General features: G+C 40.4%; 1 protein-coding gene and 1 long non-coding RNA gene across 2 annotated transcripts in view; one reads left to right on the plus strand and one right to left on the minus strand.

Moving 5' to 3' along the window:
* Nucleotides 1-622: 622 nt before the first annotated feature.
* On the minus strand, nt 623-5166 carry LOC133239763 (Krueppel-like factor 4). Its single transcript, XM_061404027.1, has 2 exons — nt 5096-5166; nt 623-2548 (listed from the first exon to the last, which is right to left on the minus strand). Exons 1-2 carry the CDS (start codon nt 5164-5166, stop codon nt 1528-1530), a joined length of 1092 nt encoding a protein of 363 aa, XP_061260011.1. The 3' UTR covers nt 623-1527.
* An 18474-nt stretch (nt 5167-23640) lies between these two features.
* Nucleotides 23641-27949, plus strand: part of LOC133239845 (uncharacterized) — a 482622-nt gene continuing 478313 nt past the window's right edge. Inside the window, exon 1 of the long non-coding RNA XR_009734001.1 lies at nt 23641-23864. This is a non-coding gene — a long non-coding RNA (uncharacterized LOC133239845). The remainder of the gene's footprint in view (nt 23865-27949) is intronic.

Raw genomic sequence — 27949 nt, forward strand, 5'->3', positions numbered from 1 at the left:
ATGCCCCCATTAGTATGAGTAATAATTGTAACAGTTTTAAATAGGTGCCCCTCGTCAAATTGAGAAAGTCCTTCTCTAACTCAGTTTGTCTAGTTTTATGTCTTTTTCTTAATCATATTTTTGTATGAGAAGCAGTGCTTTTTCTAAATCTATTAAAATGTATTTTTTCTTTATTTTGATACAGAGAAATTTGTTTATTTTAAGTGATAAATTCAAATTACAGGATAAACTCTCAGTCAGTCATGCTGCATTATCCATTTTACATATCACTGTATTTAAATTGATGATATTGTATTGAATATTTTTGCATAGTTTTAATGAAAAAATCAGAGTCTATAATTGCATATAATGTCTTTCTCATTTAATGGCCTTGTAAGGTTTTCTACAAAGGTTATTTTAACTTCATAAGATGAGCTGAACATTGATTCCTTAGTTTCTAGTTTCCAAATAAATTTGTACAAGGTTAATGTTAATTTCATCAGTGTTAAGAATTCCCACTGAAACTACTAAGCATTTTATATGTTTGAAAAATTTATAAGATCTATACATTTATAGATTCAATTTCTGAAATATATATAGTCTATATAGAATTCTTATTTCTTTTTTTTTTTTTTTTTTCAGATAAAATATTATAGGTTTATTTAAAACTTAATTCTCACCTTGAGTATGCAAAATACAAACTCCACAAAATGTTCATTTTTTTACTTTGTAGTTTACAAATATACAAAATAGAAGTTTGCTTAAATTTATATTACATATTTATTAAGGCAAGGAACTATATAGAAAAAAACATTTGTTCTGCTTAAGGCATACTTGGGAATAAACCATTGTACAAATTATTGCACATCTGAAACCACAGTGCATAACAGACTGTCTGCATAAAAAGATTAAAGTAAACCAGGTGTATTTACCTGACTTAGGTCATAAATGTAGATCGGAAGACAAAAATAGATTTTCCTTGTCAAAGTATGCAGCAGTTTGAGAACTTTGGCCTCATTTGGTACCTTTAGAACCAAGACTTACCAAGCACCATCGTTTAGGCTATTAAACACCATTTTCTGTACCTGAATTTCTTCCTCTTCTTCTAAGATCGTCATAATGGCTTTTAGAAGGCAAACAGAATACAAGGTGATCTTTAGGCTTATATTGCATCAAAACAATTCTCAAGGGGTTCTGGTCTTCCCTCCCCCCCAACTCTCAGATCTAATTTATACCCTGATATCCACAACTTCCAGTCACCCCCTTGGCGTTTTGTAAGTCCAGGAATATATATATTCAAGTTGGATTTAGAATTGGAATGATAGAAGATCCAGTCACAGACCCCATCTGTTTGTTTTTTTCCTTGAGTTTGTCTTTTGGTTTCCTTGTGTCTCCTGATTATCCATTCACAAGTTGACTTGTTGGGAACTTGACCATGATTGTAGTGCTTTCCAGCTGGGTTCCTCCCCTCACCGGGAAGAGAGTGTGAAAGGTAAAAAATACTGAATTCTCTTCTGGCAGTGTGGGTCACATCCACTGTTTGGGGGTTTAAAAGTGCCTCTTCATGTGTAAGGCGAGGTGGTCCGACCTCGAGAATGCCCGGTCGCACTTCTGGCACTGGAAGGGGCGGTGCCCGGTGTGTTTGCGGTAGTGCCTGGTCAGTTCATCTGAGCGGGCAAACTTCCACCCACAACCATCCCAGTCACAGTGGTAAGGTTTCTCACCTGTGTGGGTGCGCAGGTGTGCCTTGAGATGAGAACTCTTCGTGTAGGTTTTGCCGCAGCCTGCATAATCACAAGTGTGAGTGGCCGTCCTTTTCCGGGGCCACGACCGTCTTCCCCTCTTTGGTTTGGGCTCCTCCGGCATGCAGGAACCGGGTGGCATGAGCTCTTGGTAATGGAGCGGTGGGACCTGCGGCTGCATCTGGTCGGGCAGGAAGGGAGGGTAGTTTGGCCCGGGGTGGGGATGGAAGCCCGGGGGGAGCGGCAGGGCAGGATGACAGTCCCGGCTGCTCAGCAGTTCCTCGGCACCCAGGGTCGGGGTAGTCCTGCTGGGGAGCTGCCGCCCCAAGGGAAAGTCGTGAGCAGGCGGCCGGTGGCCATTGCTGAGAGGAGGTCCAGTGCCCAAGTGGGCCTCTAGGGGCCGACCGACGGTGCACGAGGAGACAGCCTCCTGCTTGATCTTGGGGCACATGCGTGGCGGCCCGCCGCTGTAGGGCGCCACCACCACCGGGTGGCTGCCGTCCGGGCTGCCTTTGCTAACACTGATGACCGACGGGCTGCCGTACTCGCTGCCAGGGGCACTCAGCGACGCCTTCAACACGAACTTGCCCATCAGCCCGCCACCTGGCGGCTGCGGCTGCTGCGGCGGAATGTACACTGGGTCCAATTCAGGCCGCAGGAGCTCGGCCACAAAGCCGCCGGAGGGGCTCACATCGTTGATGTCCGCCAGGTTGAAGGGAGCCGTCGGAGGCGGTGCAGACTCCCGGCCGAACAGGAGGCCGCCGCCCGCGCCGCCCGGCGCCGCCACGCCCGGGTCGCCCCCGGCCCGGATTGGATAGCTGAAGCTTCTTTTTGAGGTTTGTTTTTTTTTTGCTTTTCAATAAATTTGTCCATTTAGATTTTCAAATGTATTCTCCTGAAGTTATTATCATTTGTAAACTTTTGCTAACTGCAATATCTATACTGGTGTTCCTTTCTTCTTGTGTGTTTAAGCTGCTCAGTCATGTTGAACTCTTTGCAACCCCATGGACTGTAGCTTGCCAGGCTCCTCTGTCCATGGAATTCTCCAGGCAAGAATACTGGAATGAGTAGCCCTTCCTGTCTCCAGGGGAATCTTCCCAATCCAGGGACTGAATCTGGATCTCCTCCATTGCAGGCAGATTCTTCACCATCTGAGCCACCAGGTAAGCTCCCTAACCATAATATTGATGGTTTATTCAAATTTCCTTAGTGTCTACTTAGTTTTTGTTTGGTTGGTTTTCTGTTCCAAGATCCCATCCAGGATATCATATTACATTAACTTTCATGTGTCCTGCTTCCTACATTGCATTTTATATAATCAATTTCTGATATATCACTTGATTTCTTCCTTCATATTTGGAGTTTCATTTTTGTTCTTTTTTTACATTTCTTGAACTGATAGCTTATATTATTGTTTTATTTTTTCTGTTATGTGTATACAAAGCTATGAATATCTCTAACTGCACTGCAGTTTTTATATATTTTCATTATTACTGAGTTCAAAATATTTTCTAATAATTCATTTTGTATTTTCTGTTTTTAATAACACTTGTTATGAAATGTGTTGTTTAAATCTAAATATTGGGGGTTTTCTTGTTATCTTTCTGTTATTGATTTATAGTTTAATCTATATGTTTTTGATAGTATACCTTGCATGAATTTAATTGACTGGACTTTGGATAATTTTTTATCATAACAAGATATTGTCTACTTTTGTGAATATTACATGTGCATTTGTAAAAAATGCATATTCTGCAGCTTTAGGAAATAATGATCTCTTAATATCAATTAGGCCAGTGGTTAATTATAAGGTTCAAATCCTTTACATATTAATGAACTTTTCTGGGAAGGAGTTGGTTTCTTATATTATTTGGGCTTCCCTGGTGGGTCATATAGTAAAGAATCTGCCTGCAATGCAGGAGACCTGGGTTTGATTCCCAGGTCAGGAAGATCTCCCGGAGAAGAGAATGGCAACCCACTATAGTATTCTTGCCTAGAGAATTCCATAGACAGAGGAGCCCAGCAGGCTACACTCCAGGGGTTGCAATGGCTCAAATCCTCTATAGATTAAAGAACTTTTTTTTATTGGTTTGTTTATTATAATTTAGAGAAGTGTATTAAAATCTCTAATGATAGTGCATTTTCTTCACTTTTATCTCTGTTCTTGGGAATTTCCTGAGAGAAATCCTACTAGTGATAATAATTTTGAGCAATGCCTCTACTGATCTATTTTGCTAGGATGGAGAAACAGCCAGAGACATAAATCTATGCTAATTTATGAGTTGCACTCATAGGTTTGCCAGATTACAAAGATTTTAAAAGAGTATGATCTGAGCACTGGGAACTAGGGTATGTAGGAAAGAATATATGAATAAACTCAAGAATGGGGATATTGTTAAGACTTTTGTGTATAATTACATGTTCATCAAAAGGTCCACTGAAGAAGAGGTTCTCAATAATCAGGAGGAAAAGATGATCTTTTCTTTGGAAGTGTATCAGCCATTTCTCCAGGCCTCCCAGGATCATGTGCAATGTAGTCATGACAGAAGGGGTGATATAAATGAACTGCCCTTGGCTGAAGGTATTCTGGCTGCCTAATCTGCAAGCGGGACATGTCTATGTTGAGCTTCCTGTATACACCTCTGTGTATACAGTGGAGGGAAAGGGTCCTAAGAAATCATGTTTCGGCTGTCCATCATTGAGGAGGCAGCAACTTGTCCTCATTGAAATAGACACATATTCTATACGTGCATTTTCTTTTCCTAGTGGAAATTTCTATGTCAACACTTTATGTGTGTGTGTGTGTGTGTGTGTATAAATATATAATGCCTTCTATATACACACACACACACACATATATATATATATAATGCATATAAAATGCCTTACTCACATGATTGGTATCATATAAAATACTATTACAACCAAAGAACCATTTTATAAAAATAAAAATCAATTAATTATACTCACAGTATTCACCGACTTTAACTCTTACCACTTCACTCAAATCTACTAGCATTATAGAATTTTTGAAAGGTCTGTGGAAGGCAATATTATGGCACCAGCCGGGAAGCCACATCCTCTGACTTAAGCCGTTCTCCTGGATGTGGCATATGTTCTGAACCAAAGTTCAAAATAAGGTGCTGCTTTCTCTAAACATGTGTGTTCTTTAATAAGAGTATTGACTATTTCTCATAATTTGTTTTAAAACTGTTGCTTCTCCTTCTGTAGGTTTGTGTTCCCCTAGTTCCCAAGGGAAGTGGGTTTAGTCTGTAGACAAAACAATGATACCTTCGTACTGTAAGCTTGCCATCTGCTGGTGAGCACTGCGGGTTGCTAGGATTATTGAACCACCAGGCATATTACAGTATTACCGTACGTGAAGGTGTGCTGGACCCGGTTTACATAGCAGGAATATGACTATCATCAGGGCGGGGAAGAGCATCCTGGAACTCAAAAAAGGTCTTCCAAAGTTTCCAGTAGCCAAGCTTTGGTGTTACAGTGTTCCCACCGTAACAGGACCACCAACAGCAAGACCCATCAGGAATGATGTTTGGTTCCCCAAACTGAGAAAATAATTCCTTAATGAGTTAGTAAGCAATCTAGCGAAACAACACTCTCACGTACTTAACAACCATAACTTTATCTTAAGATGCACTGCAAAGTTATGGGGCAAACTCTATTTGAATTATAGCAGAAATGGAAAAATCAGGATGAGCTATTCTGGAAGATGTTGAATTATTTCTTTTTATATTCATGAGTTTTCTATTCGTATATACTTATTACTAATATAAAATAACACTAAAATATATTTTCTTTTATCCTGTGAAGTTTAACCTGATACACTTGCTAATGAAAGAATATGTGTATGAAAGAATACACTTAAATGAAGGAATATAAACTAAATGAGATCCTTAGTAGCATTTTCATTCTTCTGGGAGGACATTCTACCTGAGAAAGCTGCAAACCTCAGCAGCTTTCCTTGAGATAATTCATCATCCTTGAGATAATTCACATATATATATGAATTATATATATACATATATATAATTCTTCCCTAGAAATATAGCCAAAATAATTTACCATATTCAATAATTTTTTAAAGAATCAGTACTTTGAATTTGATAATTACTTTGAATAATTACTTTGATAATTGCTTTGAATAAGATTCAGGTCTGCCTCATGGAAAACCTATGTAAATATGGGCGTTTCAGGTATAGAAGAGGTTTTACTGAATATTGAGAGTGAACTACTGAATGAATAATAGATGAGTGAAAATGATCAATTTCTTTTCTAAAAAGTTTGCTAATGTATCAATAATAGTTTTTATAGGAGAGGAGAATAAGAAAGCATGGGAGTATAATTTAAAATTGTCCACTTGCACATATAAGCTCTCTTTGAATGTTCATGTTCTTAGAAAATCATACAAATTTCACATTCTGCCCAATAATGCAGTTTCACTTATTGTAATATAAAATACTTTGAGTTGCTTGCTATAGAGTCAAATAAGCTCCCTAGAAATTTATTCCATGATTATTCCATAACTGTATATTTTTAAGAACATAGCCATCTACTATAATACTTCTTAGAGAAAGTTGATAATTGTGGCAAAGTAACAACATATGTTTTTCTTATTACATAAATAATTTTATAACTAGGAAATAAAGATCTTGCAAACATGATGTTCTACTGAATTTATTTCAGGTCAGATACCAATATGTTTTCAGTTTTATGCATTGGATTTGGATAAATGTAACACATGTAACACATTTAATATTAAATCAAAAGAGATCTTCCTAGAATCTATAACATCTGTAGTCATTCTAATGAAATTATCATAATCTGTATTGCTGAGTAGAACACAAACTCTAAACAATTTCTGAGACTTAAAATATGTACTGAAATTAAGGATTTCTGTGCAATAGAATCATCTTTTTGCATGAGTCATATTTAATTATGAGTGTGTTATTCATTCATTTGTGTCCAATTCTTTTGGGACACTGTGGACTGTAGCCTGCAAGGCTCCTCTGTCCATAGAATTCTCCAGGCAAGAATACTGGAGTGGGTAGCAATTCCCTTCTCCAAGAACATTCCAGGAGATGTTCCTGACTCTGGGGTTGAACCTGGGTCTCCTGTACTGCAGGCAGATTCTTTGCCATCTGAGCCACTTGGGAAGAACCATTTAATTATGACGGTTCCTCAAATATGCTTTACTTGGCCAGTCACATGCTTGTCTTGAATAACTTGATCTCCTTCCTTTGTTGGTGACATTCAGATCCTGACTGGAAATAACACTTTCTGAAACAGTGTCTTTGATCCTCTCTTTCTTTACCTTTCCTGACTACCCTCCCTGTACTGTCTTACAGTTTTCAGTTTTTCCTTGAAGATCGTAAGCTCCATGGGGAAAAGTCTATGTCTTTGTAACTATTATCTTCATTATGTAGGACAAAACTGTTACTCAGTTCAGTTCAGTTCAGTCACTCAGTCGTGTCCAACTCTTTGTGACCCCATGGACTGAAGCATGCCAGCTTCCCTGTCCATCACCAATTCCTGGAGCTTGCTCAAACTCACGTCCATTGAGTTAGTGACACCATCCAACCATCTCATCCTCTGTTGTCCCCTTCTTTTCCTGCCTTCAATATTTCCCAGCATCAAGGTCTTTTTTCAATGAGTCAGTTGTTTTGCATCATGTGGTCAAAGTGTTGGAGTTTCAGCTTCAGCATCAGTCCTTCCAATGAATATTCAGAACTGATTTCCTTTACAATTGACTGGTTTTATCACCTCGCAGTCCAAGGGACTCTCAAGAGTCTTCTCCAGTACCATAGATTAAAAGCATCAGTTCTTCAGCACTCAGCTTTTTTTATAGTTCAACTCTCACATCCATACATGATTACCAGAAAAACCATAGCTCTGACAATATGGACCTTGGTCAGCCAAGTGCTGTCTCTGCTTTTCAGTATGCTGACTAGTTTGGTCTTAGCTTTTCTTCCAAGGAGCAAGTGTCTTTTAATTTCATGGCCGCAGTCACCATCTGCAGTGATTTTGGAACCCAGGAAAATAAAGTCTGTCACTGTTTTCATTGTTTCCCCATCTATTTGCCATGAAGTGATGGGACTGGATGTCACGATCTTTGTTTTTTGAATGTTGAGTTTTATTTTTTTTTTCAGTATTTTTTTAAATTTTATTTTATTTTTAAGCTTTACATAATTGTATTAGTTTTGCCAAATATCAAAATGAATCCGCCACAGGTATACATGTGTTCCCCATCCTGAACCCTCCTCCCTCCTCCCTCCCCATACCATCCCTCTGGTCGTCCCAGTGCACTAGCCCCAAGCATCCAATATCGTGCATCAAACCTGGACTGGCATCTCATTTCATACATGATATTTTACATGTTTCAATGCCATTCTCCAAAATCTTCCCGCCCTCTCCCTCTCCCACAGAGTCCATAAGACTGTTCTATACTTCACTCTCCTCTTTCACTTTCATCAAGAGGCTCTCTAGTTCCTCTTTACTTTCTGCCATAAGGGTGGTGTTATCTGCATATCTGAGGTTATTGAAATTTGTCCTGGCAATCTTGATTCCAGCTTGTGCTTCATTCAGCCCAGCATTTCGCATGATGTACTCTGCATATGAGCTAAATAAACAGGGTGACAATATACAGCCTTCATGTACTCCTTTTCCTATTTGGAACCAGTGTGTTGTTCCATGTCCAATTCTAAGTGTTGCTTCTTGGCCTGCATACATATTTTTCAGGAGGCAGGTATTATAGTCTGATAGTCCCATCTCTTTAAGAATTTTCCACAGTTTGTTCATAGGGGCTCAATAAATATTTTAAATGAATGAATTATCATTGAATATTGAAGTACACCTTGAAACATGGAGATACTTGAGAAAATGAGTGAAAATCTAGAATTTGCTTTTAACAGCAGTTTTCTCCTTTTCATTTGAAATCTTAAAATGAAATGAGAGCTATGTATTAGAAAGCTGAGAAGTGATTCTATGCTCTACAAATGTTGATACAGAAAAAAAATGAGAACCTGTATGTGGTCCATAGCAGTTACAAGGAAATTTGCAAAACTACATTCAAATACAGCTGAATTCTTAAGAGCAAGTAGTTATGTAGATTTGGCTGCAATTTTCAAACTACATTCACTTTTGGATGTTTCACTTAAAATGAAACAACCCAGTCTCCGATATCTTTTTTCTGATTTAACATATCTCTGTTATCTAGCTATAACGCATAGTCTTAGGTGGGGATTTAGCTAGGCATGTAGCATTGTTTCTCTCTGGTCTCCTGAAAGTTGTTCTTATTTTTTTCCCTTCTGATCCTAAATAAAATGAAGCTTCAGTGCAAGCATACTTCCTTTATCCATTTCAAAATATTCACTGAATGCCTATCATATGCTAGAAAATTTTCAAGAAGCTTCTTAGGAATTCACTTATTGATGGCCCAATTTTCTTCCGATTTTATTTACACTATGGCTCATATGTAGTGCAGAGGTAATTCTTTTGCCATGTCAATATGATGAACTTGATGTTAAGCCTAACAATAGGTAGAGGACTACGTCCCAGAACTACTTCATAGCTGTTTGACATGATCTGTAGATAAAGCTTTGTTACAGCCACACTCTGCCCCCTTCAAGAGGACATGCTGGTTTTCTTAAATCTATGTTATTTGATGATATTTTCCTACATGTCAGAATCAATACAGAATATTGTGCTTGTTGTAATAATTAGTTTTATTTTCTTATTAGTAGTAAATGTTAAGTGCAGAGAAGTTATGTCCACATGTAGTTTTTTCCTCATTTTTTATTGTGGTATAATTGACACTAATAAACTGCACAAACTTAAAGAACCCAACTTGATAAGTCTGATGTCATTTAATACGTAGGCACTTTGAAACCAATCACTGCAATCAAGATGTGGATATATCATATTCAATGCCATAAACATTTTCTGATGCCCCTTTATAATCCCCATCTCATGGCCCACTGGACTACCAGGACCACCAGACTACTACTTTTCTGTATCTGCTAATTGTCATTTTCTTTTTCTCTGCCCATGTATTAAGAGCCACGTGATTCAGCATATTTGAAAACAAGATGCCATTTATTTCTGCCTCCAAAATTCTCTCTTGTCCAAACTTGCACTTGTCCCAAAAGAAGAAGGCTCTCTAAGCACTCTTACTGCCCCTCTGTGTTCTCCACCACACCCTTCTGCTGATGAGGGGTTTGGAAAGCATTTATTCCTCCATCCATCTGCCTCCTTCCCAAAACTCCTGTGTTACACTGGGTTGTATAGCACGTAGAACTTCAATGAGAGCAGGTCCTTCTGTTAGTAAAGCCGCTATTCCACAATCATGTTACTTTTTCCTGGGTAATCGTTCATTGTCTCCAGGGTTAATTTTCCATGATTCACATATGCCCATGGAAACACAGAATGGGATGCTCTTTTCAATCCCCTTTGCTTTCTTTTCCCCCTCATCTTGAAGTTTCTGATTCAGAATAATTCTTTATGTAATTAGGGATCTTTTTCTCAAGTACTTTCCTCGATAGGCAAATGAGTTACATACACCATGGTTTTCCTGTATGGTCACAAAGTCTTTCTCTCTGACACATATATCTTGACTGGGATTCTCTGGTGACAGTTTTCAGTGTTTGTAGATATTATTTCAGGCTCCTCTCACTTACAACACTGCATGAGATGCCAGTCCAGGTTCGATGCACAATACTGGATGCTTGGGGCTAGTGCACTGGGATGACCCAGAGAGATGGTATGGGGAGGGAGGAGGGAGGAGGGCTCAGGATGGGGAACACATGTATACCTGTGGCGGATTCATTTTGATATATGGCAAAACTAATACAATTATGTAAAGTTTAAAAATAAAATAAAATTTAAAAAATAAATAAATTTAAAAAAAAAAAAAAAAACACTGCATGAAAGAAAGTAAAAGTGTTAGCCGCTCAGTTGTGCTGACTCTCTGCAACCCCAGTGACTGTAGCTTGTCAGGCTCCTCTGTCCATGGGATTCTCTAGGCAGGAATACTGGAGTAGGTTGCCATGCCCTTTTCCATGCGAGCTTCCTGCCCCAGGAATTCAACCCAGGTCTCCTGCATCACAGGCAGATTCTTTACCTTCTGAGTCACCAGGGAAGCCCCAACATTGCATGAGAGACCTCCAAACACTAGTTTGTTTCCCCCTTTGTAAGGAATCTATACTTTCCACGCTGTGCTTGTGTTATTTTTCTCTGTGTCCTTATCTTTCAGGAGGTTTACAGGACATGCCAAGTATGTGTCCTTTCTCACCAATACAGACTGGATCTCAGCAAGCCCTCTCAGTCTGTAGATGGAGTTCTTTTATAATCGCAGATGAAGTATTTCCTATTATGTAATTATTGTCTTTCTTCCATCTGTGGAATACCTATGATTTTTATTATGTGTTTCCTAGATCTGTCCTACAGTCTCTTTAATATCCTTCAGGATTTCTACCACTGTATATTTTGCCCTTGATCTTTCAGGGCCTGATTTTGGTCTCAAATGTGATAGTCTCTCCCTCCAATATCCTACTTAATTGGAAAAATGTTTTTTGTATACATATATGTCTGTGTACAAGCGTACTACTCCTTTTTGTCCTCAAGTGCTCCTACGTTTACTTTAGTCCTCTTGGAGCTGTATTTCAATGATAATGTATTTTAAGTCTTGTGCCTAATTTTCTTTCCTTGGCCTGTTGTACAATGTTCATGCATCCCATGAACCCAAGTATATACTTCCTTAATGGCAAAAGGGACTCTGCTTGTGTGATTAAATTCAGGATCTGGAAATGGGGAGATTTTTCTGGATTACCTGGCTGGGATGAGGATCACTAAAGTTGCTGCAAGAAGAGTTATGATTACATGACAGTTATCACTAGGAAGAAAATCAACAGCCCAACCAAACAACGAGCAATACCATGAAAGTATAGTTTACCCTATAAACATCACAAATGAATCTTAAAGATGTAAAAGACCAGACAATAAATACATAAATATTAACATGTAATGAGTATTACTTTACCTATTATATATTCAAAGGTTAAAAAGTTCAGTAATAACCATTTTGGCCCGTGATGTTGCATAATCATTCTTAACATTTCTGATGGTTATCTAGCTATAAGACACCAATCTTTGGAAGCCTGGATTTATTTATTTTTGTATTTCTAATGTTGAACCTATACTATAACATATAACTTAATTTACTTAAAAAAATAATGTTAGCTAAAGATCATGTTACTGAGAAGGTAGAAAATACTTTGTCTATTGAAGTAGGAACCATCTTAACATTTACAGAAAAACTGATAAGTTATTGAAACAAACTATGCCAATTACCTGTCTGTTGTTCCATGTCCAGTTCTAACTGTTGCTTCCTGATCTGCATGTAGGTTTCTCAAGCAGCAGTTAGAACTGGACATGGAACAACAGACTGGTTACAAATAGGAAAAGGAGTACGTCAAGGCTGTATATTGTCACCCTGCTTATTTAACTTACATGCAGAATACATCATGAGAAACACTGGGCTGGAAGAAGCACAAGCTGGAATCAAGATTGCTGGGAGAAATATCAATAACCTCAGATATGCAGATGATACCACCCTTATGGCAGAAAGGGAAGAGGAACTAAAAAGCCTCTTGATGAAAGTGAAAGAGGAGAGTGAAAAAGTTGGCTTAAAGCTCAACATTCAGAAGTCTAGTCAAGGCTATGGTTTTTCCAGTGGTCATGTATGGATGCGAGAGTTGGACTGTGAAGAAAGCTGAGCACCAAAGAATTGATGCTTTTGAACTGTGGTGTTGGAGAAGACTCTTGAGAGTCCCTTGGACTGCAAGGAGATCCAACCAGTCCATTCTGAAGGAGATCAGTCCTGGGTGTTCTTTGGAAGGAATGATGCTAAAGCTGAAACTCCAGTACTTTGGCCACCTCATGCAAAGAGTTGACTCATTGGAAAAGACTCTGATGCTGGGAGGGATTGGGGGCAGGAGGAGAAGGGGACAACAGAGGATGAGATGGCTGGATGGCATCACCGACTCAATGGACGTGAGTTTGAGTGAACTCCAGGAGTTGGTGAAGGACAGACAGGGAGGCCTGGCGTGCTGCAATTCATGGGGTCGCAAAGAGTCGGACACGACTGAGCCACTGAACTGAACTGAACTGATGCCAATTAACTCTCAATCAAAAATGTAATTAATTATACACAGCTGTTCTAGAGCATTCTGGCTAAACGAGATTTTATCACAGCCATCCTTTTGTCATTGGAATCTATCTGATTAGATTATCTCAATGCAAAATACATTTTTTTGTTGTTCATTATTTTGTCTTAAACTGATTGTGTTTTCTTCAGTGTAGGTTGTCCGCTATTACCAGTGTGTTTTCATAATTATAATTATCAGCAAGTCACAGCAACTAATAAGCTCACATAGCACACTATTTACAAGTTTATTGACAGTACTAATTATTTACTAACTTGAAGAGAATCTTCCCTTTCTACCATCATCATTGAAATTCTAGTAAATTGCACCAGTAAATTGTCTGAAATTCACCAGTACTTAACAGTTCTGTCTTGACACATCTGCATAACAGAATTTCAGTCTAAATTCCTGCACATTAACATACATAATTAAGCTGTTGCAAAATTTTTTGAGATGAGAATGTAAAAATAAGTAAGTAAAAACTTAAATTCTTGTCCTTTACAACTGATTGCATTTCAGAAATAAAAAGAAAGCATTAAAAGAATATCTTGCTTTTGAAATAGTTTTCTCTGCTGTGGACATTAGTTTCAATTAAAACAATGAATATATATTACAAAAACACAATAAGTACAAGTTGTGAAAATCTATAATTTTAATATGCTCATTAAAATATCCTTCTGGCATAAAGTTCAATCTTGTATCGAATTATATATTTCTCTCTCAAAATTACTGGGATGATCCTGGGCATTCAGATATAACTAGAATCAATTAAGGGAATAATAGATTATTTTTCTCTCTCTTCTCCTTTTAATTTACTGAAAATAAAAATAATCAGAGTGAATTGAAGGTAAATATTGTATGGTAGATATGTTCTTAGCCATGAAAGAGAGGAGAGAGTATGTAGTATGTTATGATCTCTTTCTAAATGTGTTAGTAAGAGCAGACATGAATTCAAGTCTATTGTCTTAACATATATCCACTTGAAGGGTAACACCTGCATTAAATGCACAACACTTCTGTCATAGATAGGCTTACCATTTTCTCCTAAATGACCTTGAAGATTAATGAAATTCACATGAAAGATTTTACTATGCGTGTTTAAAGAAAGCAGTTAAAAAGATTTCAGATGGCTTTATAAAACTGAACTTCATTTCATTAAAAAAAAAAAAAAGGTCCTCTGTTCTCATCTGTTGAGAAAATAAACTGCTCCAACTCAAAGCAGTTTACAAGCAACTTTCATGGTCTTTGTTGTCACATGGCAGCGTCTGCTAGATTGACAAGTGGTGCAATGGTCTTTGAGGACTGATTTCTAAGGATGTTAAAAGAGCATGAACTTCATTCTTTTAAAATAACTTCTTAAATACAAGCTTCGAAACAAAATCAACCACTGCTCCAACCATTTAAAAAAGAAGGGTTCAGTGTTTGACAATGGGAAACACTACAAAGAAGAAAATGTACATTAATCTAGTTTATTGTTTTCATCTGACAAAAGTAGAGATACAGAGCTGTAGAACAATGATAACTGTTTATGCTCTGTTCAGCAAGGTAAATCTACATATAGTCACTAGTGGTTAAGATAAAAGGAATCTTAGAGTGCCATATGCTGACATTTAGAAGGAAATCTATTAAATCTATTAATATCTCAAACTTTTCCTTGAGCTTTCAGAACATTTGCAGGCTTCTGGATTTATGATTTCCCTATACAACATGAAGACATGATTTCTTTGGGTTAGAAAAGGCTCTAGGCACGATATACACAAAATAGGTTTTTACTCACTTTGCTGCCTGCCTCACTGGGGCATCTCTTCTCCTGGAGCAACTTCCTGGGCACTCTTTCCAGCTGTGATTCCCATCAAGAAGTAAGACAATTTCGTATCTAACAAAAATAATCCCACTGGTACAGAAAAAAAAAAAAAAAAACCTGCTGCAAATATAGACTTGGATTTTATTCCTTACACTTTCCTGAAAATAGAGAAAATCCAAATAAAGAAAATTGTAAACTCTCATCAGTCTGATACAATTTATTTCATAATGCAGAACCTCTCCTGTAGAACGTTATATGTTATTCTCTCAGTTGTGTCAAACTCTTTGTGATTCCCCTGGACTGTAGGCCACCAGCTTCCTCTGTCCATGGAATTCTCCAGACAAGAATACTGGAGTGGATAGCTATTCCTTTCTCCTGACCTAGGAATCAAACCCAGGTTTCCTGCAGGCAGATTCTTTACCATCTCAGCCACCAAGGAAGCCTCTTCTGTATAATCTTCCTATATAATTTGTCTACCTGTTTAATAGAGGTGCTTGAACCCAAAGGATTTATATTTCACAGTGCATAGTATAGAAAATGCACAGAGCAATGCCATGCTGAGTCATAGTGGACCCTGAGCCAAAAACAAAATTTTGTAATACTGACCCATCTATATGTAAAATTTGGACAGTTTCTTATGTTTTTAAATTAATTCTTATTTGAAAATATATTGCATTTTAAAGAAAAAATAGGTAACTGGACTACATCAAAATTAAAAACTCTTGTGCATCAAAGGACCCTATCAATAGAATGCAAAGGTAAGCCACAGAATGGGAGGAAATGTTTGCAAGTCACATATCTAATAAAGGATTAAGATACAGAACATGTGGGGCTTCCCTGTGGCTCAAATGGTAAAGAATCTGCCTGTAATTCAGGACACCCGGTTCTATCCTTGGGTCATGAAGATCCTCTAGAGAAGGGAACCCACTCCAATATTCTTGCCTGAAGAATTCCATGGACAGAGGAAACCTGAGGGTTACAGATCATGAGGTTGCAAAGAGTTGGACATGACTGAGCATCTAACAGTAGCATAAAGAACATGTAAAGAACTACTACAACTCACTGACAACAAAACAATCTTAAAATATCAGCAATAGATTTGGATAGACGTTTCTCGAAAGATATGCCAATGGCCCCAAAGCACATAAACAAATGCTTGGCATAAGTAATCACTAGGGACGGAGAAGGCAATGGCACCCCACTCCAGTACTCTTGCCTGGAAAATCCCATGGGCAGGGGAGCCTGGTAGGCTACAGTCCATGAGGTTGCTAAGAGTCAGGCACGACTAAGCGACTTCACTTTCACTTTTCACTTTAATGCATTGGAGAAGGAAATGGCAACCCACTCCAGTATTCTTGTCTGGAGAATTCCAGGGACAGAGGAGCCTGGTGGGCTCCCGTCTATGGGGTTGCACAGAGTCGGACACGACTGAAGCGACTTAGCAGCAGTAGCAGCAGCAGGGAAGGGAAATGCAGCAAATCAAAATCACAGTGAGATGTAATTTCACAGACATTCAGATGGCTATTGAGGATGCAGGGGAGGAAGAAAGAGAGGAGAAAGGAAAAGAAAGAAGAGAGAAATAAAAAGACATAAAAGGTTGAAGAAAGAACAACAGAAAAAGAAGGAAAAACAGAAAAGAAATATCAGGAGTTGACAATGATGTGCAGAAGCTGTAACTGTGTACCACTACTGGGAATGCAAAATGCTAAGGCAGCTTTGGAAAACAGTAGGGCCTGTCCTCAAAAAAAAAAAAAAGGGGGGGGGAGCATAAAATTACCAACATGTGGTCCAATAATTTCACCTCTGGATGTATGCCCTCAAAAACCTGAAAGCAGGGATTTGAACAGATATTTGTAAAATGAAAGTGGAGAGTGAAAAAGTTGGCTTAAAGGTCAACATTCAGAAAACGAAGATCATGGCATCCAGTCCCACCACTTTATGGAAAATAGATGGGGAAACAGTGAAAACAGTGTCAGACTTTATTTTTCTGGGCTCCAAAATTACTACAGATGGTGACTGCAGCCATGAAATTAAAAGACGCTTACTCCTTGGAAGGAAAGTTATGACCAACCTAGATAGCATATTCAAAAGCAGAGACATTATTTTGCCAACAAAGGTCCGTCTAGTCAAGGCTATGGTTTTTCCTGTGGTCATGTATGGATGTGAGAGTTGGACTGTGAAGAAGGTTGAGCGCCAAAGAATTGATGCTTTTGAACTGTAGTGTTGGAGAAGACTCTTGAGAGTCCCTTGGACTGCAAGGAGATCCAACCAGTCCATTCTGAAGGAGATCAGTCCTGGGATTTCTTTGGAAGGAATGATTCTAAAGCTGAAACTCCAGTACTTTGGCCACCTCATGCGAAGAGTTGACTCATTGGAAAAGACTCTGATGCTGGGAGGGATTGGGGGCAGGAGGAGAAGGGGACGACAGAGGATGAGATGGCTGGATGGCATCACTGACTCGATGGACGTGAGTCTGAGTGAACTCCGGGAGTTGGTGATGGACAGGGAGGCCTGGCGTGCTGTGATTCATGGGGTCGCAAGGAGTCGGACAGGACTGAGCGGCTGATCTGATGCACAACGGCAAAACTTCCCTAGTGGATCAGTGGTAAAGAATCCTTCTGTCAGTGCAGAAGAAGTAGGTTCAATCTCTGAGTTAGGAAGGTCCCCTGGAGAAGGAAATGGCAATCCATTCCAGTACCCTTGCCTGGAGAATCCCCTGGACGGAGGAGCTGTTGGCTACAGTCCACGGTTCGCAAAACAGTCGCACACGACTTTAGCGACTAAACCACCACTATGCATAACAACATTATTCGTAATATCAGAAGGTAGAAGCAAACCATTAAAGGATGAATGGATAAATAAAATGAGGCTTATAGGTAAAATGGAATATTATTCAGCCTATAAATGGAAGGACATTCTAACACATGCCACAACATGAATGAACAGTGAGAACATTATATTAAGAGAAACAAGCCAATCACAAAAGGACAACATATTCCCGCCAATAGGAGTTCCCAAGGTAGTCAGATTCACAAAACAGGGTGGAATGGAATTGCCGAAGGCTGAAGGGAGAGGGCGCGGGGATTGATTGTTTACTGGGGACAGAGTTTCAGCTCTGGAGAATGAAAAATTCTAGAGATGGATGGTGGTGATTGTTGTGCAACAAATGGAATATAATTAATCCTGCTGAGTGGCACACTATAAAATCATCTCAGTGATAAGTTTTATGTTACATATATTTATTCAATTTTAAAATATAGCATTTAAATATTACTGAACTCAATTTTTGGTGTTCCCTGCTTCTGCTCCACTAAAGGGTGCACCTGAGAACTCCGCTTCACTGGCTCTAAGTAGAGTTAGTTCAGGATTGCTTTCTTCATGCTAATGATAAAGAGAGGAGATCCAGTTGCATGTTTAGGAGCATGGGAAACTTGTCAGCAACCATGTACCACAGAAGGACTTCCCTGCTGGCTCAGATGGCAAAAAATCTGCCTGCAGTGTGGGAGACCCAGGTTCAATCTCTGGGTCAGGAAGATCCCCTGGAGAAGGGCATGCAACTCACTCCAGTATTCTTGCCTGGAGAATTCCGTGGACAGAGGAGCCTGGTGGGCTACAGTCCGTGGGGTCGCAAAAAGTAGGACATGACTGAGCAATTAACATTTTCACTTTCTTCTTTGAGCATAAAATATTAATGTCCTCATCTGCTTCTCTTTCCTCTAAATTTCATGTGTGTTCTTTTGTGTGATACGTTAAACTGGACTTCAGTTACTGTTGAAAAAATTATGTTGGGCTCTTAGTAATGGTGCCTGGAATGTGGAAGACCCAGGTTCAATACCTGGGTCAGCATGATCCCATGGAGAAGGGCATGGCAACCCACTTCAGCATTCTTGCCTGGAGAATTCCAGGACAGAGGAGCCTGGCTGGCTACAATCCGTGGGGTGGCAAATGGTTGGACAGGCCTGAGAGACTAACACTTTAATTTTCACTTAGTAACAGGGAAACTTCTTTACTGAGTTTGCTCTCCTCCACTCTCATTTACAGCTTCCAAAATTTTAGACTTAAAATTAATTTTAATAGGAATAAACATTAAGAGTAATATTTGAAAATGTTACTGATAACTTTGAGAAATTTCACCTTAAAAAAAAAAAAGATTGGCTCTTGGCATGGCTCTTGATCTGTTGAATGCCCCTATCAAAGAGAACATTTTGAGATTGACCCATATAGTTTATATATATGTATATCCATATATGGGCTTCCCTGGTGGCTCAGAGAATAAAGCATCTGCCTGCAATGCAGGAGACCTGGGTTCGATTCCTGGGTTGGGAAGATCCCCTGGAGAAGGAAATGGCAACCCACTCCAGTATCCTTGCCTCGAGAATCCCATGGACAGAGGAGTCTGGTGGGCTACAGTCCAAGGGGTTGCAAAGAGTATATACAATGATTAATACTTTGATAAATATAATCTTTCAAATGCATGTGTGGGACTCCCTATCAAAAAGAATAAATGTAAATTAAAAAACTTTTCAAATTATATGTGTCCTTTCTTTTATATTAAACACTTATGAATTTATCATTTGTAGATTGTATTTAAATGTAGAGAACTTTTCAGGTATCTTCAGTGGGAAAAAAAGAAAAAACATAAGCTCTTTGAATTATAAAATAAAAAATATAAATGCTTAAAACTTCAAGTTTTCATTGCTGTTGAATGTAAATGAAATCTAGAAAATTATGTTAAATATTTTAATGTGAGATAAATATTATGCAGCAGTTACCAAAAAAGGTAAAAATTAATATGGTCTTCTGATATCAGAAGTTTCCATGAAAGTGAAAGACTATGAAAAGTACCTTTTAAGATCAAATTTTGAGAAAGGTCAGTAGAAGTATGGGCATTCAGAGTGAGGTTAAGTTGCAAAAGATCAAGCTTCAGAGGTATGTAAATGGTCTATGAAAATACAGTCTCAGTAAGAAGAGAAACTTTGTGCTCTAAATTTCCACTTGTCTTTGACATCTGCATTTTAAAATCTGATTTTCTGTGAATGTCATAGTTGGGAATAATTTGGCATTAATTATTTCTTCTTTTCTTCCTTACTCATATACTCTATTGATAGTAATATAAATTTTCCTGAAGACATTCCCAACTTTATACATACTATACATACTATAATTAATTCAAGACAGAGTTGAACTTTTTATCAATAAGGAAAAATTCAAAGCATAAACAGAACTTCTCACAAAATTGGCCAAGAATAAAAATTTGTTTACTTAGAATATCAAAATGCTGTAATTTCATTTTCTTTCTTGATAATTTTCCACTCCTTTTGGTCATACAATCTTTTTTAAAAGGACTTTCTTCACCATAAAGTATCAGTGATAAAAAGTACCCTATTTTTGAAAATATTCTAGGATTTTGAAAAATATCATGGTTCCATAATAATGATGAAAATAGAATCTACTTGGATAATATGAAGTAGTTTTTTCTTTATCCTATCATGGCTTCCCTGGTGGCTCCGAGGGTAAAGAATCCATATGCAGTGCAAGAGACCTGGGTTCCATCCCCAGGTTGGGAAGATCCCCTGGAGGAGGGCATGGCAACCCACTCCAGTATTCTTGCCTGGAGAATCCCCATGGACAGAGGAGCCTGGTGAGCTATGGGGTCGGACACAACTGAGTGACTAAGCACAGCACAGCACGCCGTGTCCCACGTGTCCAGCATCCCACTGTCCAGTCCAGACACTAGCCATCCTGGATTATATTGATTTTTCTTTCACATATTAATTTAATAAGAATGTACTTTTGGCAACTACTTTGCAACAAGCCCTGCACTAAGTGCTTAAGATACAATGAAAATTCCTCTCATGGAATTTCTAGTCCAGAGCTGGGAAAAATATTCGGTAAATATTTCAGTTATATGAACTTTGAAGTTGTCCTGTATAAACTAGAGGAAAGGTCTGGGAGCCATGATAGCAAATTTTAGGAAGTAATCAATCCAGGAAGTGTTTAGCATTCTTATGTCATCCTTAGCGTGTGACATTTCCCGGAGCACAAAGATGAGCAAGAGTGAGTTGAGGATGGTGGCTGAGAAAATGCAGGCGTTCTAAGCAGAGGGAACAGTGTTTGCAAGGGTCCTGAGGAGGAAGGAAAAACTCACAGGAAGAATCAGAGGAGGCCAGTTTGTGATACAGGAAGAAGCCAAGAGATTAGTGAAGATGAGCTCTGAGTTTCTAGACACAGGGACTCTCAGAATGACCACACTCAAGCACCAGCATCCACAGGATTAGGTACAGTCACAATTGCCACAGTTTCCAGAAACGGCACTGGCCTCTCTGGCGAATGAACTTTTTAATCACTTGGAATTTCTACTAATATAACCTTAAATTCACTAACAGTTAATTTACTGCCCTTCTTTATCCACACTTGAGATAAAACTGAAGAACTTGTCCAAAGGCTCCCTGATCTTTTCCTGAACACTCTAAATGTGGTGACTAAAGATGCCAGGAGTAGGGAAAAACAGGTTGAGTTTAGTGGTGGTTGGTGAAGAGTACTGTTGTCCCTAGATATTTGCAGGGGATTAGGTCCCAGCATCCCCGAGGATATCAAAATCTGCAGAAGTTCAAGTCCGTTATATAAAATGGCCCAGTACTGTTGACGCTCTGGATCCCCAAGTTCCTCATCCAGGGTTTCACTGAAACTTGAATCAGAGGTTGAGGAACCTAGTGATGCCCAGTGATGCTACCTGGTATGGGAAGAGGAAGCTGCCTTCTCAACTTTGACAGGTGAGATGAGCATAAGAAACTTAAGACTGAAGAGATAGATTGAGAATCTTTGCTTTACAATGTGCATATTTGTGTCAAAATGGGTATAGATAGAGTAGGGACTTTTTTTGTTTGTTTTTTGTTTTACTGTAACAATAATTATAAATGTTGGAGAACCTGAAAAGCAAGAGATTTAACACACTAAATACTAGGAATAAATTACTAAAGAGGGATTTTGGAAAAGGGGAGTATGTGTGACTTGCTCATGAACATTCACAGATTTTAAAAAATTACTAACATTTGTTATCAAATAAAACTGTGACTCGGTTTATCTTTTATGAAAAACTGAGTCAATTTATTGATTGGGGAAGTGTAGATTATTGATCTGATTTCATTCTCTAGCATAGTATAGTTTTATTGCACAAGCAAAAAAGTGGTGTCTAAGAAAATTTCCATAAATTCAGGATCTTAAGCAGAGATTTAAGGAGTTTTCTGAGGATTGTTGCTGTTCTGGGCCAGAAGCGAAAGGACACTAATATCTCTGACTCTCTTCATGATTCCCACCATCTACCTATCATGTCACCTACAGCCTCCAAACAGCTTCCTTATCTGGGGTCAGAATTTTCATTTTCTTTAATCTTCCTTTTTGTTTTACATCTTTTTAATCTCCTTTTATTTGCCTTGATCACGGTAAGAAGTTGAAGAATAGTTTAAAACAAATTTAACCTATACAGGGAATTCCCTGGTGCTCCAGTACTTAAGACTCCTTCCTTCCCCTGCAAGGGGCACAGGTTTGATCCCTGGTCAGGGAACTAAGGTATCATATGCCACATGATGCAGCCAAAAAAAAAAAAAAAATTCAAAAGACAAATTTAATCAATCCAATAGTTACATATATTATATAAAATGGTGGATTTTTTTTGTATTTCTCAAAATAAACTCTCAACATTGCTATTCTTTAATATCTATGTAATGATTAATATTTACTTTCCCTCTGATTCAGTGACCCTTAACAAATAAAAAGGCTACACACCCCCTTTACATTTCTATAATTTTAATTCCCTCCATACATACCTTACAAATTCTATGAAATAGGTCTTATTCTGTGGGTACAAACATAAACACAATCATTGAAACAGATGAAGTTCAAAGGTGGTAGACATTTTAAAATATTCAATGATTTACTATGATGATTAATATCGATTCCCGGTTTAAACATCTTTTCTCCATCTCAGATCTCAGGTTATGACGTTTGCTGCATCTAGAGGCAGCATCTTTCTTAGCACCAGATGTGTGTATTCCTAATGATAGCGACAATGACCATCACTGTGTGGCCTGCATCTCCCGTGAGCACTGGTTACTCTGGACACTGGAGTACAGAAGCATACTGGAAACAAATGTATATGGAGAGGTTGAAGAAAGTGGTACTAGGGCACAGTTGTATTCCCTGAGAAAAATTTTAGATATGAATGCCATCTCAATTGTTTTTCAGCCAATAGGAACAAACCAACAAGATATATACCCAGAGGAGGTTGTATGCAAAGCACTAAAAACGTATCAATGGATTCAGTGGACACAGGTTTGAGCAAGCTCCAGGAGATGGTGGGGGACAGGGAAGCCTGGCATGCTGCAGTCCATGGGGACACAAAGAGTCAGCAACGATTGAACACCTGAACAACATCAATAAATGTATCAACATCAGATAGGTGTTCCCCCATGTTAGATGCTGGCCACATGACGGGGTAGGGGGTGGGGTTGTATTCTGTAGAGATATACATGCTTCCAAAGTCATGGGTCTTAAGTTACAAGTGGTCCTTTCAGGTTCTGAGCAACCATCTTACTTCTTTACTGGCACAGATGCCCTGAGAAAGGGGCACACCCTCATATCCACCATTTGGTTGACCAGCGAGGCACTTCCCTGCTTTGGGGGATTATCTCTGGATCCTACCATACAGTAGGAGGGTCTTAAATTCAACTAGAGTGGCCCCTTTTCTCATAACAAGCTGGTGCTTCATGAGTGAGGGGAGAGCTGCATGTCCAGATATTGGTGCTTCCCTTTTACCTTCTTTGAAAATGACAAGTGTATATTAAACCTGGTGCCAGAGATTAGTAACATTCTGAAAGGATATATATATATATTTTTTTTCGTTTTCTCCTGTTTCAGAATTTCACCTGTTCCTTGTCTGACCTCTGGGGGGCTTACTCCAGATATCAATGAAAATGTAAAATCAGTGAAATAATCAGCTCTTTAAGGAGTATTTGTACACTTACCCGGGAATCTCTGAGAAAAGATCTAAAACACTATGGGATGGCTATCTGATGAATACGTTGCAGAGAGACTGGACGTTATTTTTGGACAGAAAAAACAGTAAGTGCATATTATAACAGATAATGGTAAGGACTCTAGTGTCACAGCATTGCTATACCTGGAGCCCTACTACGTTATAGCCCCAAACTGTTAGGACTTTGGAGGCTAAATTACCGAGGAAAGGAGCCCTGCTTCCAAATGCAAGAGGTGAGATCTGCTCTTCAGTCTCGGACGGTGATTCGTTTACTGACTATTTATCTATTCGAGAATTACTTCCTTTTATTTTTCCCCTTTCCAAGACTGAAATCATGAACCCATAAAACAAAAACCCAAACCAGATTTACCTAATGGGAAGCCTGCCAGGGGTATGCGTTGAAGAAGCCGTTCCAAAGTAGGTTCGGGAAGATGCAAGTGGAAGATCAATTTCATTGAATGGGAACCGGGCTCTTCCCGGCCCGGCGTTGAGGCTGAGAAGGGTGGGGGAGGGCGGCCAGTTCTAAGGTCATCCCTCCTGCAGTTTTGGGAACCAGGTAGACTGTCACTGAAAGACCGTGGCACCAGCGGTCAACGGACACTGGCGAGCTCATTAGGGGGTGAATCGTAGCAGCGGAGACAGCCGTGCGCCGGAGCTCGGGGGTGGATTTGGAGCGTGACCAGGGCGCCCCAAACTGCGTTCGGAGGTTGCGGTCTGGGGCCACCTCTCGCATTTCCTACCGGGGTGAAGCCAGCCCAGCGAGGCCCGGGCGCCGCACCGGGGGTGGACTGCACCTCTCCCGATAGTCGGGGGCGAGGACGGTGGGGAGACCGGAGTCGAACTGCGTAGCATTTAAACCACTATTTAAAAAAAAAAAAAAAAAAAGGCCAACTCGCGCCTCCCTGGCTGAGCGGTGGTGGAGCGTTGCAGCGTCCCCGAGGGGTTAGGTCGAGCCCGGGGCGAGCTGGAAAGGCGGCAGGGCGGGGGTCGGCGGGCGGGGGCTGAGCCTTGCGGGCGGCCGAGGCGGGGAGGTAGCCGTGCAGGCTTCACCCGCGTCGCCCTAGCCTCCGGGCTGGGGAAACGCTCCGCACGGTCCTCCCCACGCCGCCTCCGCCTCTGTCCCCTCACCTCCGGCGCGCGGCCCGCGGTCCTCGCCTTCCCCGCCCGCACGGCTACCCGGCCCCGTCCCCGCGCCCCCGCCCGGCGCGCAGCCCCGGCCGCCGCAGCCCCCGCCAGCCGCGCGCAGCCTCGCCGCGCCGCAGCTGGAGCGCCGGGGCCGGCCGCGCGGACCGGGGGGCTGAGGAGGAGGGAGGGAGGGAGAGGGCGGGAGGCGCGGGAGGAGGACGGAGCCGGGAGGAGGAAATAAATAAATAAAACAATAACCTCCGCGCCAATAAGAGCGAGCGAGCGAGAGAGACGCGGCCAGAGAGCCCCCGGTGCCCGTTCGCTCGCCTCTGAGAGGTTCTCCCGGCGCGCGCGCGCGCGCGTGTGTGTGCGTGAGTGTGTATTTGCCGGGACTGGAGCTGGAAAGTTCAAACTAAACGTGTTGCTCGCGCCGCTCGCCGGGGCTGCGGCGGAGGCTGCCCAACTTCTCTGGGCCAAGTGCCCAGCGGTGCCCTGCGCCCTTGGCGCGGCAGCGGTGCCTCGGCCCTGCGCCCGGGCGCGGCGGCGGTGCCTCGGCTCGCGCGGGAGGGAGCCCGCGGCCAGGGCTGGACTCGCCCCGCCACCTCCAGAGACGCTCCCTGCTCGGCCTCCCCGCCTGGCGATCGCAGCAAGGTACGTGGCACTTTCCTGCACGGCTTCGACCCCGGCACGGCCCGCGCGGATTGCGGGCTGCCCGGGGTCTCTCCTTCTTGGGAGCAATCGTCATTTGTCAAACTTTACCTCCGCCTGGCGCTGCCCGTGGCGGCTGCAGCCACCCTCCCCGATGGCGTGGGCACCGCTGGCCGAGGGTCTCCGAGAGGGGCGGGGAGGATCCGCTGGCCGTGGTGTTTCCCCATCTGGTTGAGCATCGCGGCTCTGATTAAGGCGCAGGTCTTACCTTGCGGGAGTGTCCTTTATTACTGTTCCCTGTGATGCTTATAATGGTTTTCCTTGGCCCTTCTGCAAGGAAGGACGTTCAAGTTTGCAGGAAAAGGTACATGTAAAGCAGGGGAAGTTTGCAGCCGCTCGACTCCAAGAGAGGAGTTAACGCTGTCTTTGCAGTAGCGGCTGCGGTGGCGACCGTGGTGGCGGCGGTGGTGGCGGGGACGGCGGGGACAGCCTGGCGGGTGGCGGCGGCTGCACACTGTCCCGTCTGTGACTGGGAGCTGGAGGAAAAGTGTGGCTTCCTGGTCCGAAAGCGCGACACCGGAGCTGCCTGCAAAGATGCTGCGGAGGAAAAAAGCCGAGGGCTTCCTGGTCTTTGGGTAAATCCTGTTTGGACAGGCATTATTTTCTTCTGTGGTCTTTATGTGCTTACTGATAGGCATGCTTTTTTTTTAAATCTCTTTAAAACTTTTATGCATATATTTCCATTTCTCGATGAGGAGAACGACTTCTTAGGACCCTCAGGAGAAATGTCTACCTCTGTGGTTGGAGCAGTGTGCAAACCTGAAATAGATGTATAGCCTAGTTCCTTCTTGTTTGTAGTAGATCCCCTACGGTGAAGCGTATCCTCAGTGCCTTACTGTTTTAACGGCGATTGTGGGTTCTTCATTATTTTTTTTTTAATTACGGGTGAAATTGGAACTCTAGGCTAAACACAAATTAAAAAGTCACAATAAGTTTCTCAAGCAACGTGCGTGAGCTTTTTGAAGCCACCTGCTGAATTAGTTCCTGTTACTTTTTGGAGGTTACCACTTGGTGCAGGCGATGTAGGCTGATCCAGCAGATGGAGCAGTGGAAAGCTGTACTAGAACCTGCCTAACACACTCATTTGTCCCTGTTCAGTCACCATGATTCCAAAAAAAAAAAAAAATGTATGTGGAGCTCATTTTAGGAGAGGCAGTGCATTTTCTGTCCTATTTGGAAAAAAAAAAATCATGCCAACTCAAATATAATTGAAGCATATCTGTAGAAATTTAAATTCTTTAAGCTTGTTTTCTCCCATAATACATTAAAAAATAGTTCTTTGTACCGATTAAAGTATAATATGATTCACTCATGTGAGAAATACCAATTAGTCATATAGTTACATTTTGGGGGTGATTCAGAGAACCATGGAAAACAGTTCCTCCGGTCATAATAAAAGTCTAATTATTGTGTGATAATTTGAAAGACTACATAAACTTGTATTTAAAAGTGAATCAACCTTATCAGTTTGAATACTTTCCAGTAGTTCGAATGTAACTGAGTTTGTGTTATACACAGTTAAGCTAGGCTGATATATATATTTCTTGAAATAATTTACTGTACCTGAAATTGAAGAAGAAAAGTTGATAAAACTTTCTAGTAATTCTGGTGAATTGCTAGTCCTTCTTCCCAAGACTCACATGAATTTTTTTAACCGCTGTGACCTGAACACATTAATCATACAGGCAGATAGAAAGGAAAAAATCTTCAAAGACTACTTTTTTTGTGCCTGTACATTGGTAATTATTGTAACAATAATCATGTACAGAGATAATCTGCCTTCCTAAATAAATTTATAAACTTTACAGGCAGTCATGCATCTGACAGTGTAACTTTACAGTTAACAGAGGAAAAACAGGCTGTCCATTTTACAGGCAAAGCAGCAAAGGCTTAGGAAACTTCAGGTCTGTTGCGCTGTTTCAGTAGAGAACCTGTTATCAAATCTAGGCTGACCATCTCCAGTCTCTGCACCTTTCATTGTATTTTGCTGTAGATTTCATTGTGTCTTAGAACTCTGCTTAACTACTCTGGAAGAACTCAGTTATTTTATTTTTATTATTTAGTACTTTAAAACTTAAAACAATGTATCAAACATCTCAGGAAACCTTGGGACAAATCGGATGCTTTTGGAAAATGTAGTACCAGTACTCATTTGAACTATACCTGCTTTAGGTTGAGTGTACAGGTTTATATGATATAGGTGATTATTTTATAAATTATCAGATAACATCTCTAGAAAAGTACTTAATTGTGAATTCTAAAAACTATTTCCTTTACATTCCCATAATATTAAATGAGGCTCGGAACTCCTTGTGTTGTAATATAATTACTTTTCTGA

The sequence above is a fragment of the Bos javanicus genome, chromosome 27 (genome assembly GCF_032452875.1).
Source record: "Bos javanicus breed banteng chromosome 27, ARS-OSU_banteng_1.0, whole genome shotgun sequence".
NCBI lineage: Eukaryota > Metazoa > Chordata > Mammalia > Artiodactyla > Bovidae > Bos > Bos javanicus.